Source organism: Pygoscelis adeliae, unplaced genomic scaffold, assembly GCF_000699105.1.
Source record: "Pygoscelis adeliae isolate BGI_AS28 unplaced genomic scaffold, ASM69910v1 Scaffold317, whole genome shotgun sequence".
Lineage (NCBI taxonomy): Eukaryota > Metazoa > Chordata > Aves > Sphenisciformes > Spheniscidae > Pygoscelis > Pygoscelis adeliae.
In genome coordinates, this window is record NW_008825155.1 from 2,177,006 (window position 1) to 2,192,417 (window position 15,412).

A 15,412-nucleotide genomic window follows, 5' to 3' on the forward strand; every position below is an offset into this window, starting at 1 on the left:
TTAGCCCTTATATTTTCACTTCAGGATCTTTTATTTTATTATACAGATTGTGTGGTTGTTTCCACACCACCCCCCTTTCTTTCCTTCTTTCTCCCTGCCTTGTTTTGGCAAGTCTACCTTCTCAAATTTAATCCCTTTATTGAATTTTTACACTTGGTTAACTCTCAAAAGAGATATTCCAAACAAAGTATAAATAAGTAATAGCAAGAACATTAAAAAAAAAAAACAAAACACAAAAAACCCACAAAAAAATTATTTGCAAATTACCCTCAGCTTGGGAAAAAAGTATCTTTTTCACTTCAGCACACTTCACCCCATCACCCCACTGGCAGCAACACACCTGCTTCATTCCAGAGGAGAAAGGTTTGTTCATCCATTGGAGGGTCATAGTTACTTTGTCCAGGAAAAGGAGACTGATTTAATATTTAGAAGAAGGCTCTAGTAGCCAAGAGACCTCAATATACCAAGTTGGTCATGGTAACTAGAGTAGTCGACCATATGCACACCCTTAGCCTGCCTCAGTCTCAAAATCCTGTGACCTGCTACCAAATGTCTTTTGGCAAAAAAAGCTATGATATGTTCCAAAGTTACTGCTTTGAGCTACCCACCGTAGTCCTCTGCCAAAGACCAACGCTCCCTGGAACAATAAACAAAACAGAGCACGCACTTACTGAAATCCAACACTTTCTTATATTGCCATCGAGCTGAGCCGGGGACCTCCTGACTCATCAGTAGAAGTTTCATCCGAATGATTCGTTTGCAAGAGGGGTCACCACTGGCTGAAGGTTTGATACCACCGCTGTATTTACACTAGTATTTCTGTCACTGCCTAAACAGAGAAACTTAAATTGTGCTGCCTCGCAACTAAGCCAAAATAAGTGTGCAGAATCAGTTACTAGAGCTCAGCTGGTGAGCAATAATTTGTTATTCCACTATTCCTTAGTAATATGCCTGACTCCTCAGCAAGGCCAGTTTCATCTACCTGTTTTTCGGTTTCCACCATAAGAGATGTAATAAAGCTTACTAATTTGTTAAGCACTCAAGAAGTCTTTTGCAGAAATGTGCTATAGCTGTGCAAAATGTTCTTATTACAGCCTAAGAACTTAAACAAGACCATTCAAGGCATTTGGAGCGTGGCACTTTCTCTGCCCACTGTAAGCTGAACATTCCCCAAAAGCATCACCAGAATATAGCTCCTTAAACACTGATTGTAGTGCTTCATCTCAATGACCTCAAATTCTTAATGCCTTATAACAGTAATGTTTTGTGCTGAAATAGACACTGTCCTGCTAGAATATTTCATTCTCATTTAGCGTGCCCCAAGAAATAGAAAGCCTCATGTTCCCAGCCTTGCCACCATGTTCAGGAAAGTGAAACTGAGGGGAGAAATAATAATCAGAGATCACAAATGATAAGAAATAGAGATAATACATTCTTTCACTTTTACTAATCTTGCACATCTTGAAATGGAAAGACCTTTAAAACTTTATGGTTTCTATCGCAACTGTTTCTTTTCAAAATTCATCTTCCAAAAAATTCTCTTTCATGCTAAATTTCAGTGAGTTAAAAAACTCATTACCTTACAGTTACCTTTTCAGACAGTTTTTAAGTTTCCGATGACAAAATACACATTTTAAGTAACACCACTGCATTGGGGGTACAATTCAGGGGAGAACTTTATCCATTTTTAAAGGAATTAATTGACTGCATCATTAATACTTATATATTGCAAATGGTAAAAAATCTGCTTGTTATGTTGCAGCAAAGCTGCTATTTACAGAGGAAACAATATGGAATTACAATGACGAGATCTATGGCAGCCAGGCTTTCAGTGTGATGCCTGCCTGAGGCAATCCGGTGTTGTGGAAAACAAATCCATGGAGGAAGATCTGCAAAGGCAGTGGAGCTCAAAGATAAATCTTGAGGAAGCATGGGTGGGAGGAGAAAAGGCCAGCAGGTGGCTCAGGGTGCCTGAGAGAATTTACAGCCAATTAGAATATTTTGGAGTTGCAGGTAAAGGAGGCTCCTGGAATGGAGAAAAACATCTCAAGAGACAAAGCAGGGAGGGAGAGGAGCTGATGAAAAGTGAAGGATAATGACAGGACCAGCAATAACAGTGAAGAATACACTTAGGCTGGTCATTAAAAGGTTTCTAATGTGAGAGAAATGAGGTATTTTCAAAGGTAGTACCTAAGGCAGAGTATCCCTGGTCTGTTAAAACTGTAAAGCTATGAATAGGGTGATATTATGTACGGTGTGAAACAACAGCAGCTAGACTCTGTGACCCAGGAACTTCTCTCCAATGTCATGTTCCCATGAACAAAAATCACATAGGAACAAAGAAAAGTGCTGTATATACTAATTCCAATTACTGCTTCTCACCTATTCTTCCTTACCATGTTCTCAGCTCCTTTCATAGCCTGTTAATCCCAACTTTTTGCCTTGCTGGAAAGACTTCTCTTCTGACAGACCTGCCTTGGAACAGTCAAACCCCTCATACTAAATGGGTGAATCACTAAACAGAAGTCAGATTTCCATCATGATATTGTGTGGTTACAAGAATATGAAGGCAGTCCAGAATACCACAATATCTGGAAGCTGATGTACTTACGACCATCCACTGTCTTTGCCTCCAGGTGCACGAGATCAGACTCTCTACTGGACCCCATCATAGACCTGTAAAAGACAGATTGATACAAAGGCATTAAAAACAACAGATACCATGAATGTCTGAGATAGTAATTCCACAGGAGATCCTGTTTAGCTGGACCTAAACTCATACTCACAAGTAAGAGCTGATAATTTTTAAAGCCATTTGGAGGTTTCCCTAAAATAAACTTGAAAACTTGAAAGAAATTCTACCATTTTATCAAATCAATGCCATTGTACTTGTGAGTTCTTTATTTCTGACCCCTTTACTTCACTTCTTTCCACCTGGAGACTTGTTTCTGTTCTCGTTGGCGCCTGACATTTTGACGTGTCTCCTGGTTTGGTCAGAAGAATGCATTTCAGTTCTGGATGGGATACAGAAAACTTTAATTGATGGGATAATAGTGTTTGCCAGCATAGTAATTATAGCTGTTCCTTTATATTGGACATTTTATGCACATTTGCTTAATTGACACTCTTAATGATCAATATTCCTTCATTAATTAAGAAATTTTAAAAACCCATTTCATCCTGAGATATTTTATCACTTCTGATCTAATAAAAACAGTGTTCCACTAATAAAAGAAATGTCATATTGACTCAGAAAATGACTGTTTGTTCACTCTGTGTTAACAAGCAACAACATAAAGTCATTGAGCACTGCAAATAAGGGGTTTATGGACTCAGGCTTTGTTTCCATTGCTGAGGTTTCCCTGGACTGGCACTCCTGGCCTCAAGAACTCTCTGGGACAGTCCAAATGGCCAGTAGTTTGATGAACAGTCTGAATTATGGCAGTACTGACTGCAAGTATGTACCAATCCCATTATACAGCAGCTTCAGCAGCATCTCTGACAATCAGCCTTGTTTCTGGTCTTGGTCCCATCATCCAAGTCATAATCCTACATTAAGGCTAAGGGTTAAACAACCAGTTTCTTGTTAGCTGCCTGACCTCCAAGTTAATAGATGCACGAGGGAAGAGAAACATTCATTTCCAGTGATAGACAAATTAGATGCTCTTCTGTTCAAAGCCTCATTATTTTTCAGGAAATCAAAAGTGAGGTTCAAACAGTGATTTACACCTTAATTCAGTTCCCACTGACTGCAATCAGAGGCAGCTCCAGCCCTTAATCATCATGCGCATTAACTAATAACCATTATAAAAATGTTAACAATAACAAGACTATTTGTGTCCTGATTAATCCTTAGCTTTGCTTGACAAAGTCTGTAACAATTCCCTAGCTAGAAAAGGTTTGGAATTTTTTGTTCTCCTCTGCTGGGGACTGGAAAGTTTCAGAAAAGACTCTGAGCCAGCATTCCTTTCACCTCTTCTCCATTTTTAAGAACATTTATGACAACATTTTTTCCTCCTAAACATTCAACGTCCATTTAAAATCTCTACTTCCTGATAATTGACACCAAGTGGGTGGGAAGGGAGTACCTTCCTAGGGCATTTTTCCTTTACCTGCTATCATCAGCAGATTTAGGGCCAAAATGCTGGGCCTGCTAGTTACAATTCAGTTCAAGACAGATAGATGCCAGTGACAAACAGCTCCAAAAAACTGCAGAAGGACTAAACTTGTAATTTGGCATATCTCGTTTTTACTCTTACTTCTTCAAGTGGGCTTTAAGCACACCTAGAACTGGGCTATTGCAGAAGACAGTACAGCTCTGTCAGTGCATTCCTCCTCCTGACCTGACACAGCCCTATGGGGATGTGAACTCTCCAAAGAAACAAGGATTATATTCCACTGATTTGAACACTCTGTCTCTTCAGAGTCACGCAACAGTGGTATTCATCCAGCAGAGAACTTGTTGCCCTAGTTAAAGCCTGTGAGTCTACAGTCAGGTGCTTTGTGAGTCTCCTCCTTACATTGCTATTCTGACCCCAAGAAACACCTCTATTGCATCTTCTCAGGCAAAGACAGTTAATTCAGAATGAGATGTCTCACTGATGGATGGGATGTGATTGTCACTGTTGTTTTCACTTGTGATATGAGCCATAATTTACATCAAACTCTTAAATGTCTTAAGAGCAGCATATAAATATCTGGACCCACCAAGCCCTGAAAGTTAAAAGGCTACAGCTGTAATGACCTGCATATTACTTAGTCTCACATGACAGCCAGTATTGGGACTGCAGAAGCTTCAAATCAAGGTAGAATTAAGCCATCAATTGTCCCAAGGATGTAGAGAACAAGGATGGCTGAAACATGACTAGCGATAAACATTATTCATCTACTCAAGGGCTTTCTTTCTTTTGATATCTCCTAACCCCTGCAAATTAGAAATGTGATGCCAAACGAAGATGAAAACTAAGGCCCAGAGAATCTAAGGGAGTTCCTAAAGTCAAACAGGACATCTGAAGTAGAGGCAAGAACCATATCCAGGTCTTCCTATCTGCTAGATCTTTCTTCCTACCTTAGAAAATACACATTCCATTGTTTGATATATAATAGGCTTAATTTACTTGTGACAGCACAAGGTCACAGTCAGGCCCATAATATTAAATAACATGAACAATCAGTTGCAAAGGACAGGCAAAATCCAAATACATAACTGCTCAAATCAATATTAGCCGTACATAGCTGACATCCAGAAACATATCACTCCTATCTGGATTCTGCTAAGAGCTTACTAACCAGAATTTTTTTAATGTCACATTTCCTTGTATCATGCTGTCTTATTCCATGGTAGCCCTGTGATATTTCTCTATACATCCCTCCATACCACCTGAAAAGCCACATAAAGTAATATTCACCTTACCCAGTTATACACTATAGATATTTAACTCTGAGCTAATCACACTTAACTCTCTTTGCAGGCAGTGAGGAGAAACAGGCAGTTTTGCACTGTTGTTCATCTGAACGGTGTTAGATATGACTTCATAAGAAGACAAACTTTATCCTAGAAAGGGCTGTTTTTTTCCATTGAATATAAGATGTCTGGACACCTACACTACAGACACCCACATGTGATCACATAAAGGTCCCAAAGCAGGCCTGAAATATGTTTACTACCTATATTTAAAAACATGAATTACAGATGAACTATGGATTGTAAGTAAAGGGGAAAGAGAATGCCCTGGGCTGTCTTCTCTCTGAGAGAGTAATGTTTTATACAGCTTACCTCAGCTTTACTATTTACTAAATGGCCTAGGAGACATTCAGAAATACAATATTGACCACAATGAGCATGTACAGGAGATAAATACCATGCTCTTGGTTGCACTGCACCGGAGAACACGCACTCATCCTTTTACACGCATAGGACAATCAGTTCTTAAAGCATCTACTGGAAACAAGGTGTTAGGAACTGTGGAATATACATCAAAAATCTTAAATTTTTAGTATGTCAACCAGACCTATCACAACACTACCGAGCATGCAGCAACATTATTAGTGAGTTTTATTGGCTTTTTCATTTGGTTGGGGGAAAAAAGGATCATCCTTAGAAGTTGAGTAGCACAATATACTTCTACAAGCCTGAGTACTATTAAGTAATAGTGTTAAGCCCATGGCATCACTATGAAACAAAATGAATAAACCTAACTGACTACAAAGGAATTCCAGTTCTGACTGATGACTGGATTTGAAGGTTCTTATACCAAAACTAGAGTGATCAATAAATACAAGCTTCATGCATGGAAGAAGGAAACTACATGCTGGATTTGCCCTAGGTAACACCAAAGCCTCAGACTCAGTGTTTCTAACTTGATAGAACTGCCCGCTTGGCTTCATGATCTTTTGTGCACATGGTCCATACAACCTGGTCAATGTACACTTCACAAGGTAAACAAGGAAAAGTGTTGTACATTCGATAGCTTATAAACCAAGCACCCTGCAAAGAACAGGGGTACAGGTGAACAACACTCTGGGGCCCACTCAGTTACTGATTTCTCTCAGAAACTTCTCTAAAAATAAACATCAGTCCAAAACTTTGCCATGCCCTATTCTGAGCAACTTTTGTTAGCTATGCCGGCAGCACTTTCTTCTCATATTTCTCAATTCTGTTCTTCCCTTTCAGTGTCCGTTCTCAAAGACCAATCGTTCATACATCCACAAACTTTTCTTCTTGCTGTGGTCTATGTTTTCACTTTATGGTAAAATGCCAGCATGTCCTTTGTCTGTCCCTTTAATCTCAGGCTTTCTGTAATACTCCCTGAAACTTCAGTACACCAGGGATATGCTTGCAACACTTTCTGCTGAATGGTGCCTATTGTATTTTTGCGATTGGCTTTTTGTGTTTTCTTGGTATAATTGTCTGGATGTTTTGAAAAAAGAAAAAGGAAAAGAAAAAAAAAAGACAAAAATAATCTTTTGGGAAAATGAGGATTTAAAAAAGCCAAGGGGAGTGCAAGGCAGTGACCTCACTGCCTTTACACAGAAGATGCTCACATTATGAAAAATGTAGGACCCCCACAGTCCTATTACAAAGTTGCTTCCTAAAATTTTAATCACCATCAAGCCTGCTAAGAAGCCATCTGCACTTGAGAGCTTCACAAATCAATATCAGTGGCTGCAGTGCAGTAATTGCTCTGAATGCAGATTCTACATCCACCGTGAGAAGCAGCACAGGGAAAAGACCCTGAATCATCCTCTGGTTTAGAACTAGGCTGAAATAAACAAAAGTAGCCTGGCACTGCCCATTGCACAGCAAATACTAGTTGGCATATTTCTGTAGTGACCAACCCCTTGCCATCTCTCTGTCTGAAACATTTCTAAAACCTTGGCTTCCTTGGCCTGTCAGCTCTTCTGAGCCAAGGAAATTCAATAGAGACCCTGTTACCCTGGGGTTTCCACCTCTTCTATCTTTTTTCACTTCTAGGGACAAAAGTAATTGTTTATGGATGCTGGGAACAGATGAGGCTTGCAAGGCAGTCAGACCACTCAGAACTGCAAAAAGGCATCATTGTGAAGATAGCAAAAGCTTCCACTTGGTGTACTTAATTTCAAACCACCATTTTTCATAAACAAAGAACTCGAAGCACCAGACAATAAGGGCTCCATCTCAAGGCCTTGTGCATTCTGGAAAGCAGCTTTGGGTGCCTTTGATTTTGGATGCTTGACTTCAGACACAGTCACACCATATCTGGGACTACATGCACAAGAAGCTTGACTGAAAACTTTTCATATGTATTCCTTGTATCATACATGCTCACAGCAGCCAAGATCAAAGGTATTTTAAGCCGAGCAACAGAAGACAACCTTATTCAATACAAATGGCCCAGAATGAAAGGCTGGAAAAACAGAAATGCTACTATGTCCTTTTCACAGACAGAACCAGTGCAAATGTTGTTCATTCTTTTTATGGGGACAGAGATGCTATGCAGCGTTCCCATGTCTCAGAGGAAACAAACAAGTGCAGAACCAGGACTCCTACGACCATCCCTCACCTTCTTTTGCGGGGAAAGAGGTATGATTTGTTCATGCAGCAAAGGATGGCAGATCACACCACCAAGCTGAGTGGTGCAGTCGACATGCCAGAGGGACAGGATGCCATCCAGAGGGACCTGGACAAGCTGGAGAAGTGGGCCCGTGTGAACCTCATGAGGTTCAACAAGGCCAAGTGCAAGGTCCTGCACCTGGGTCAGGGCAACCCCCAGTATCAATACAGGCTGGGGGATGAAGGGATTGAGAGCAGCCCTGCCGAGAAGGACTTGGGGGTACTGGTGGATGAAAAGCTGGACATGAGCCAGCAAGGTGCGCTCGCAGCCCAGAAGGCCAACCATATCCTGGGCTGCATCAAACGAAGCATGGCCGGCAGGTCGAGGGAGGTGATGCTGCCCCTCTGCTCTGCTCTGGTGAGACCCCACCTGGAGTACTGCGTCCAGCTCTGGAGCCATCAGCATAAGAAAGACATGGACCTGTTGGAGCGGGTCCAGAAGAGGGCCACGAAAACCATCAGAGGGATGGAACACCTCTCCTGTGAAGAAAGGCTGAGCGAGGTGGGGTTGTTCAGCCTAGAGAAGAGGAGGCTCCAGAGAGACCTTATTATGTCCTTTCAATACTTAAAGGGGGCTTATAAGAAAACACCTCTCCTGTGAAGAAAGGCTGAGAGAGTTGGGGTTGTGCAGCCTAGAGAAGAGAAGGCTTCGGGGAGACCTTCTTGCAGCCTATCAGTACTTAAAGGAGACTTATAAAAAAGATAGTGGCAAACTTTTTAGGAGGGCCTGTTGCAACAGGACAAGGGGGAAGGGCTTTAAACTAAAGGGGGATAGATTTAGACTAGATATAAGTAATATTTTTTTTACGCTGAGGGTGGTGAACCACTGGCACAGGTTGCCCAGAGAGGTGGTGGATGCCCCATCCCTGGAAACATTCCAGGTCAGGTTGGCCAGGGCTCTGAGCAACCTGATCTAGTTGAAGATGTCCCTGCCCACGGCAGGGGGGTTGGACTAGGTGACCTTTAAAGGTCCCTTCCAACCCAAACTATTCTATGATTCTATGATTCTATAACTGACAGATATCAGCACGGCTCTTCTAAGGTGGGTGGAATGAGATGCCCCACAGTTCTGGCCATTTTGAGCTTATTGACACTGACTCAGAGTAGGTTAGAAGTGGCTGCAATGCAGTACCAAACTGAAAAGTGACACGTCACTTGGAAAATCCAGTTTCACCCTTCATCACTAAAAATGCTCATTTGCCTATATGCCCTCTCTTGCCCTTCCTGTAACCTGTCCTGATTCTCTTTCTGGACATTGGACTCTCGTTGCATTCTGCAGATGACTTTGTGCTTAACGTGTTAGTTATTTTGAGATGTCTCCCGACCTTCAGCATTCCTTCTTTCCAGCCCCAATTTGAGTACATCTCCATCTCCACATACACTGCATTACATAGAAAGACTAATTAGCTGCAACAAACAGGTGGAAGAGAGAACATACTCTCAGAGATCCTTATGCCAAAGTTGTCCTATGAACATAAATAATCTAACAAGCTTTATCCTGTCACAATAGAGCTATAAAGTTTCTCTGTTCAGCACATGATAATGGCTTTGTAATTCAATTATTGGTAGAATTTTCCTTTGGGGATTTATCTTCCTTTAGCCTCAGCACTCATGCAAATCCCTTACCAACCATGTAAATCTTGCCAACGCAAAATCAGCTCCCCCACTGCCTCTGGGACACATCCTGCCACTTCATGTTAAAAAATTGACAGCTTATTCCAACTTAGTGGATGGCAGGCTTTTGGGTTTGTTTTAAAGGACAGAATGAAAACAACAACAGTGGATGACGTTCATGGAGTCCTCAGTAGCACCATTTTTTTGGTTTCACTGATGCTTCTATAACACTCTAAATCTTAATTGCCATTCATAAAAATAGTAACATGTAGCACTGAACAGGGAGCTTTTTGTCCAAAGATACAAAAGCACTTGACAATCAACCTTTAAGTAACCTTCCCGGCATGCTACTGATTTGTCAAGACCTATGGAAAAGTACAAGACCAACAGACCAAGTTAGAAATAGGGGTTGAGGAAAATTTTTGTTCTCAGCTTTATAGATAAACTCCACTGATTAGTCAAGAGCACAGGGACCTCATTGATTTGACCTAGATCACACCACTGTATGTGGCAAAGACAAAAATAGAGCCTGAGAGTCCTCCAGGCTCCTTTTTCTTTTACTACTATATTGACTCCATAAGGACTTTGTACATACTCTCTGTTCCTTTTTTGCTTGCAGAGGTCAGTGAAATCTGCCCCAGGGAGCTTAATGTGGGAGGGAATTCTTGTGGTTTTTTAGTTCAGTCCCTATTGTGTGAAGTTTTACAGATTTTACTATTCCTTGAACATACTTTAAAGATTGCTTTCTAGCTTTAACATCTCTTAACCATCTTATTCTCCTGACATGTTTTAGAAACAAAGGGCCAGATTCCAGACAGGCATAAATCAGCACTTCATTTCTTTATACTTGGCCAATAAATTTCCCTCGACAATCATCTAACTAGATTTTCCCTGCTACATCTCTGAGCTATTCTTTCCCACGTTGTCCAGTTAGATGAAATGATATAATTTTGTGCCATTCAACTGGCAGCCACTGGGCCAAATCCATCCTATGATATGCTTTACTCAGTTTGTCACCTTTTCTCTAGAACTGATGGAAAATAGCAGTGCAGTGAGTAAAGCCCAACTCCTCCTAGTTGTGCCACCTCACAACACTGACCCAGAAAAACAGGTGGCTGTTGCTGCTAACACTAAAATAGATGAGTAGGTAAATGGGGGTAGTGGCATGATTTCCAGGCCATGGGGAGTCTCTTCTACTCTCACCATCATTTTTTGCAACCCTAGAGTGGGATTATCCACAGCCTTCCACCCCATGATGTCCATGTACCCCATAGCTTCGAGGACAGTAGCAAACCAAGCCTTCTCCCCCACTGCAGTAACACCACAGCTCTCTGTGGGAAGCTCCAGAGAGGAAATTTGGCTAAAACTCTGAAATAGATGGATGTGAATTCTCAGGGAGGTAGGTATCTATTGCTGGTAACACTGGCTGGGAGGAATGTCTTAAAATGAGGATCAGAACCAAGTGGATAAAATTCAATTACCAGGATTAGATCCTGATTTTAAGATAGTCCTCCTGTCCTACATCTCTTTTTCATATATTGTAGGAAACTTAAGACATCATGCTGGCTTGAAGGGAGAGGAGGCGGCAAGTATCCTCTAGTTATAGCCTCTGAACTCAGCTCCCTGATATAATGGACCAAACCTACCTGATTTACTGCTTCTCTGCTGGTACAGTCTAATAGGATCACAGTTTCCCACTGTGTTAAGATGCACGTTTCTGGCATCTTGTAGTGCTGTGGCCCAGTCAGTATACTCCAGAGGAGGCCAGGAAGTCATTTACAGCAAGAGTGCAAAGTCAACTCTGGTAACACAGTATGCTGCTCATTAAACATACAACAGAAAATAGCAGTGAAACCTTTCTGACATAGATCTAGACAAATCCACAGCTAACTTTACAGCGCAATTGCCTCACCCTCTCAAGGGCTGCCCTTTATAGGTGCATACAGAGAAATCAGCTTCTTAGTCCAATGCCCGTTGAAGACTGACATGTTCCAGGGTTCTGCGGAGCACTGCAAGCTTCTGCTACTGAGTAACCCCTAAATCAAACTTTTGAACCTGGTATGTGGATGCCTCTCTACTTCTGCAGATCTTTAACCGGGGGAAGTGGACAATGGGAGAGAAGTTGGAGCTCACGAGAGTCTGTACTCATTTATTAAGTATCTCTGGATGATTTTTTAAGATAAATCAGCTGAATTGGGAAAACCAAAACACACCAACCCATGCATCAATCAGAATGGGACCTCTCAGTCCCAAATGGCTTATTCAGGTGGATATACCTCTTCTCCCTATTCACAGCTGGAGAACAAGAATCTAAGGGGAGGAAGGGGGCAGAGTCAGATAAATGGATAAGATTCTATTCAGTTATGACTTCTAGGATAACATTCAAGTTACTACTTTACCCCCATTTTTAAAGTCTCCATGATAATCAAATAAGAGTTGAGAATACTTTTTCTCTCATGTGGTAGAACTCTGCCAAACTAAGGATTTGGGACTGAGGAGTTATATTTTGCTCTGACAAATCTTGATTTGATTATGAGTAACAAGTTCTCTCAAAAGACTACTGGGACCAGAGGATCTGGTTATTATAGACTCAGAGGACCAGAGTGATATCAGCCTCTGTCGTGTGACTTTGGGCAATTTTCTCAGCCTTGTCCAGGTAAGAAAGATACATATTTTGGATCTCAGTTTCTTAAGAACTAAAACATCATAAATCCAAAGAGTCTAAATGAGTTTTTAACAGCAACAGAAAGAGGATGCTGCCTGTCTTTTTTGTGTCCTTGCTGACCCACATGGGGCTGGCAAGTTTGTATCTCTGGAAGCCAAACAGAAATAAAATCCTAATTCCCAAGATAAATCTGAGAGATTTCAGCCTTCATTTGTAGCACAAAGATAGAGCTACATCAGGGTCCAGCTGTCTGAGAACTGTAAGCAGAGGTTTTCACTAAATCCTTTGAAATGCCAGTGGGATCTTTAGTGAACACTGCCAACCGAGACTATGCTTCCTTGCAGTCTGGCTGGGCAGTATGTAACACTGACCTTTCTGGTGAGGAAATGGTAAATGTCAGGGGCACCGAATGTGACAATGTGTGTTACTCACCATCAGTATTGTTAGCAGCAGCAGCATGGTAAGGGCCAAAGAAAGGCACGGTTGCAGATTTGCTCTTCACTCTGGTCTCTGGCAGTACTGCTTGCCTACAGCTCATCTGTATCTTTAGGCTGGCAGCCATGAAGCTGCCTAAAAATATTAGCAAGGTAATAGTAGCCTGTGCTACAGAGGCTCAGACATTCAGTCTGACTTTCTCCCAAAGCCAAACTTCAACTGGAAGCAAATGTGTGGTGTTCAATACTTAAAAAAAAAAAAAAAAAAAAAAAGAAAGATGGAAATCAAGCAAAATTCACTACTCTTGCTATTCCCCATCAGTCAGTTGCTTAATTCGGATCTCCTGAAAACTGTCATGTGCCCCTCTGGCATGTGCCCATCTCCACCATATTTAAGCTATGAAATAGATGTATTTTTAATTAAATTTCTAGTACACTTGAACTCATCGGGTATGGCTTGTGTGTTAGATCAAGCGGATGATTTTCTGGACAGGGTGTCACAATGCCCTTTGATTTGCATCTTCCCCGTCAGCCTCCAGCAGTTGTCCTGCAGTGATTAAAAGGTCTTGTTCAGCAGTACACAGCATCATTGGTAAACAGCCCAGATACCATGTCATTTAAATTGCCTCAGCCCACCTGGGTGGGTGTGCAAATCTCACCAAACCAAGATCTGACAAGAACACTGGGATAGTTCGCCCAGCTTGCTCCAACTCCTTGAATATAATGAAGTTTTTAACAGGGCTTTGACACTTTTTCCCCTTGATTTTCAGCTCTTTCAGCTGCTCCAATAAAAACAGTCAGTGCTTTTAAAATACAGTCTCCAGCCTTCTCTGGAAAAGAAAAGATATATACTCTATAATTCTTCTCTTAAGATTAACTTTCTTTGCCATTGCTCATAAAAGAAACACAAATATAACCCTATCTACTCATCTGTCCTCCCAGCTGCTTACCAGTTTATCTTTTTCTCCCTTTCAGTGTGTGTGCATATCTTTGTATTGTTTGAGGGGAAAGGCTGGTTGGCTGCTTTTTTACAATGTTTGCATCCATTTTCTTCTCCCTCTTATACTCAGAAAAAAACAAAACAGAGGGGAGACATAGCATCATCTCTTACCAAACTGACATATCTCCTGTAATTTCTTCAAGGAATCATTAACATCGTGGACACATGACCCTACTGGAAATGAGATATACTATAATATGTTTTTACTTCTAATCAGCCTGTTACACCTATGTAGTGCATGACAGCCCTAAGCTGTATTTTTTGTCTAATTAAGACAGTCATCTTAGAATCATAGCATGGTTTGTGTTAGAATGGACCTTTAAAGATAATCTAGTCCCACCCCCTGCCATGGGCAGGGATATCTTTCATTACATCTGGTTGTTCAAAGCCCCATTCATCCTGACTCTGAACACTTCCAGGGATGGAGCATTCACAGCTTATCTTGGCAAGTGTCTCACCACCCTCATAGTAAAGAATTTCTTCCATGTATCTAATAAAAATATACCCTCTTTAAGTTTAAAACTGTTACCCCTTGTCCTATGACTACAGTCCCTGCACCAGCAGAGTCTCTCCATTTTTCTTGTAACCCCCCTTTAAGTATTGAAAGGCCGCAATAAGGTCTCCCTGGAGCCTTCTCTTCTCCAGGCTGAACAACCCCAACTCTCTCAGCCTTTCTTCATAGGAGAGGTGTTCCGGCACTCTCATCATTAAAGCTCTCTGACCTTCTTGAATTATGGAGTGGTATTTCTTTTGTATTTCTCCTACTTGCTTGTCTGGGTGCAATACCCAAAGAAGCAAACAAACAAACAAACAAAAAAAAACCAATAGCACTGATACAGTTAATGATTATAACTTGATGATATAATTTACTAGCTGGGCTTTTCTATTGTTCATCTTATGCTAGTTTTTAAGACACTTTTATTATTTGGCTTTATTTCTCCCCCCCCCCCCCCAAGTTTTTCAAGGTTAGGTTATGATTAGAATTAGCTGAGAATCTTTTCAGAAAATGTCTCATTTTGGTTAAAAAATGTTACATTTTTCAGACATTTTAATGATCTTTTTAACCTTTTATTTTTACAGGGCCAGCTCTAATTGTGGTACCTTAACTTATTGACTTTCAGAAAATAATTTCTGGTTGAAGGCATGACTTGATCTGAGGACCAGAATAAAAATCTAGCTTTTAATGAGCAATTTCTGCATATGTGTTTTGGCCCTATTGAACTATATGCACTTTGACTAGGTTTTTTTGCAACTACTGGTCATGAATGTTTGGATTTGCAAGTCACAAGGTATCACTATTGAACTTTGACTAGATGAGTGGACCACTTTAAAAAAGCAAGGAAAAAAGTAAAGTAATTCCCAATGTGACTGATTTACCAATTGTGTTCACATTTGTATTCACTACAAACCAGCGCCTTTGCCAGCAAAATTCCACCATAGGAATGTATGCTGAAAATCACCAAGTATCACAAAAATAAACTCAGAAGTATTTAGATAAAGCATTTATCCAACTCTTCTAACTAGCACCTACTGCATTCTCTTCCCCTATTGCCAACTACATTAGTAAACACTGTGCTATCAGCAATAATCCATGTATATTAACTTGC

General features: G+C 40.9%; 1 protein-coding gene across 1 annotated transcript in view; it reads right to left on the minus strand.

The window, feature by feature from the left end:
- SORCS1 (sortilin-related VPS10 domain containing receptor 1) overlaps positions 1-15,412 on the minus strand; it is a 214,085-nt gene that overhangs the window by 84,821 nt on the left and 113,852 nt on the right. Inside the window, exon 6 of the mRNA XM_009328455.1 lies at positions 2,612-2,676. Coding sequence (XP_009326730.1) covers positions 2,612-2,676 — 65 coding nt within the window. The remainder of the gene's footprint in view (positions 1-2,611; positions 2,677-15,412) is intronic.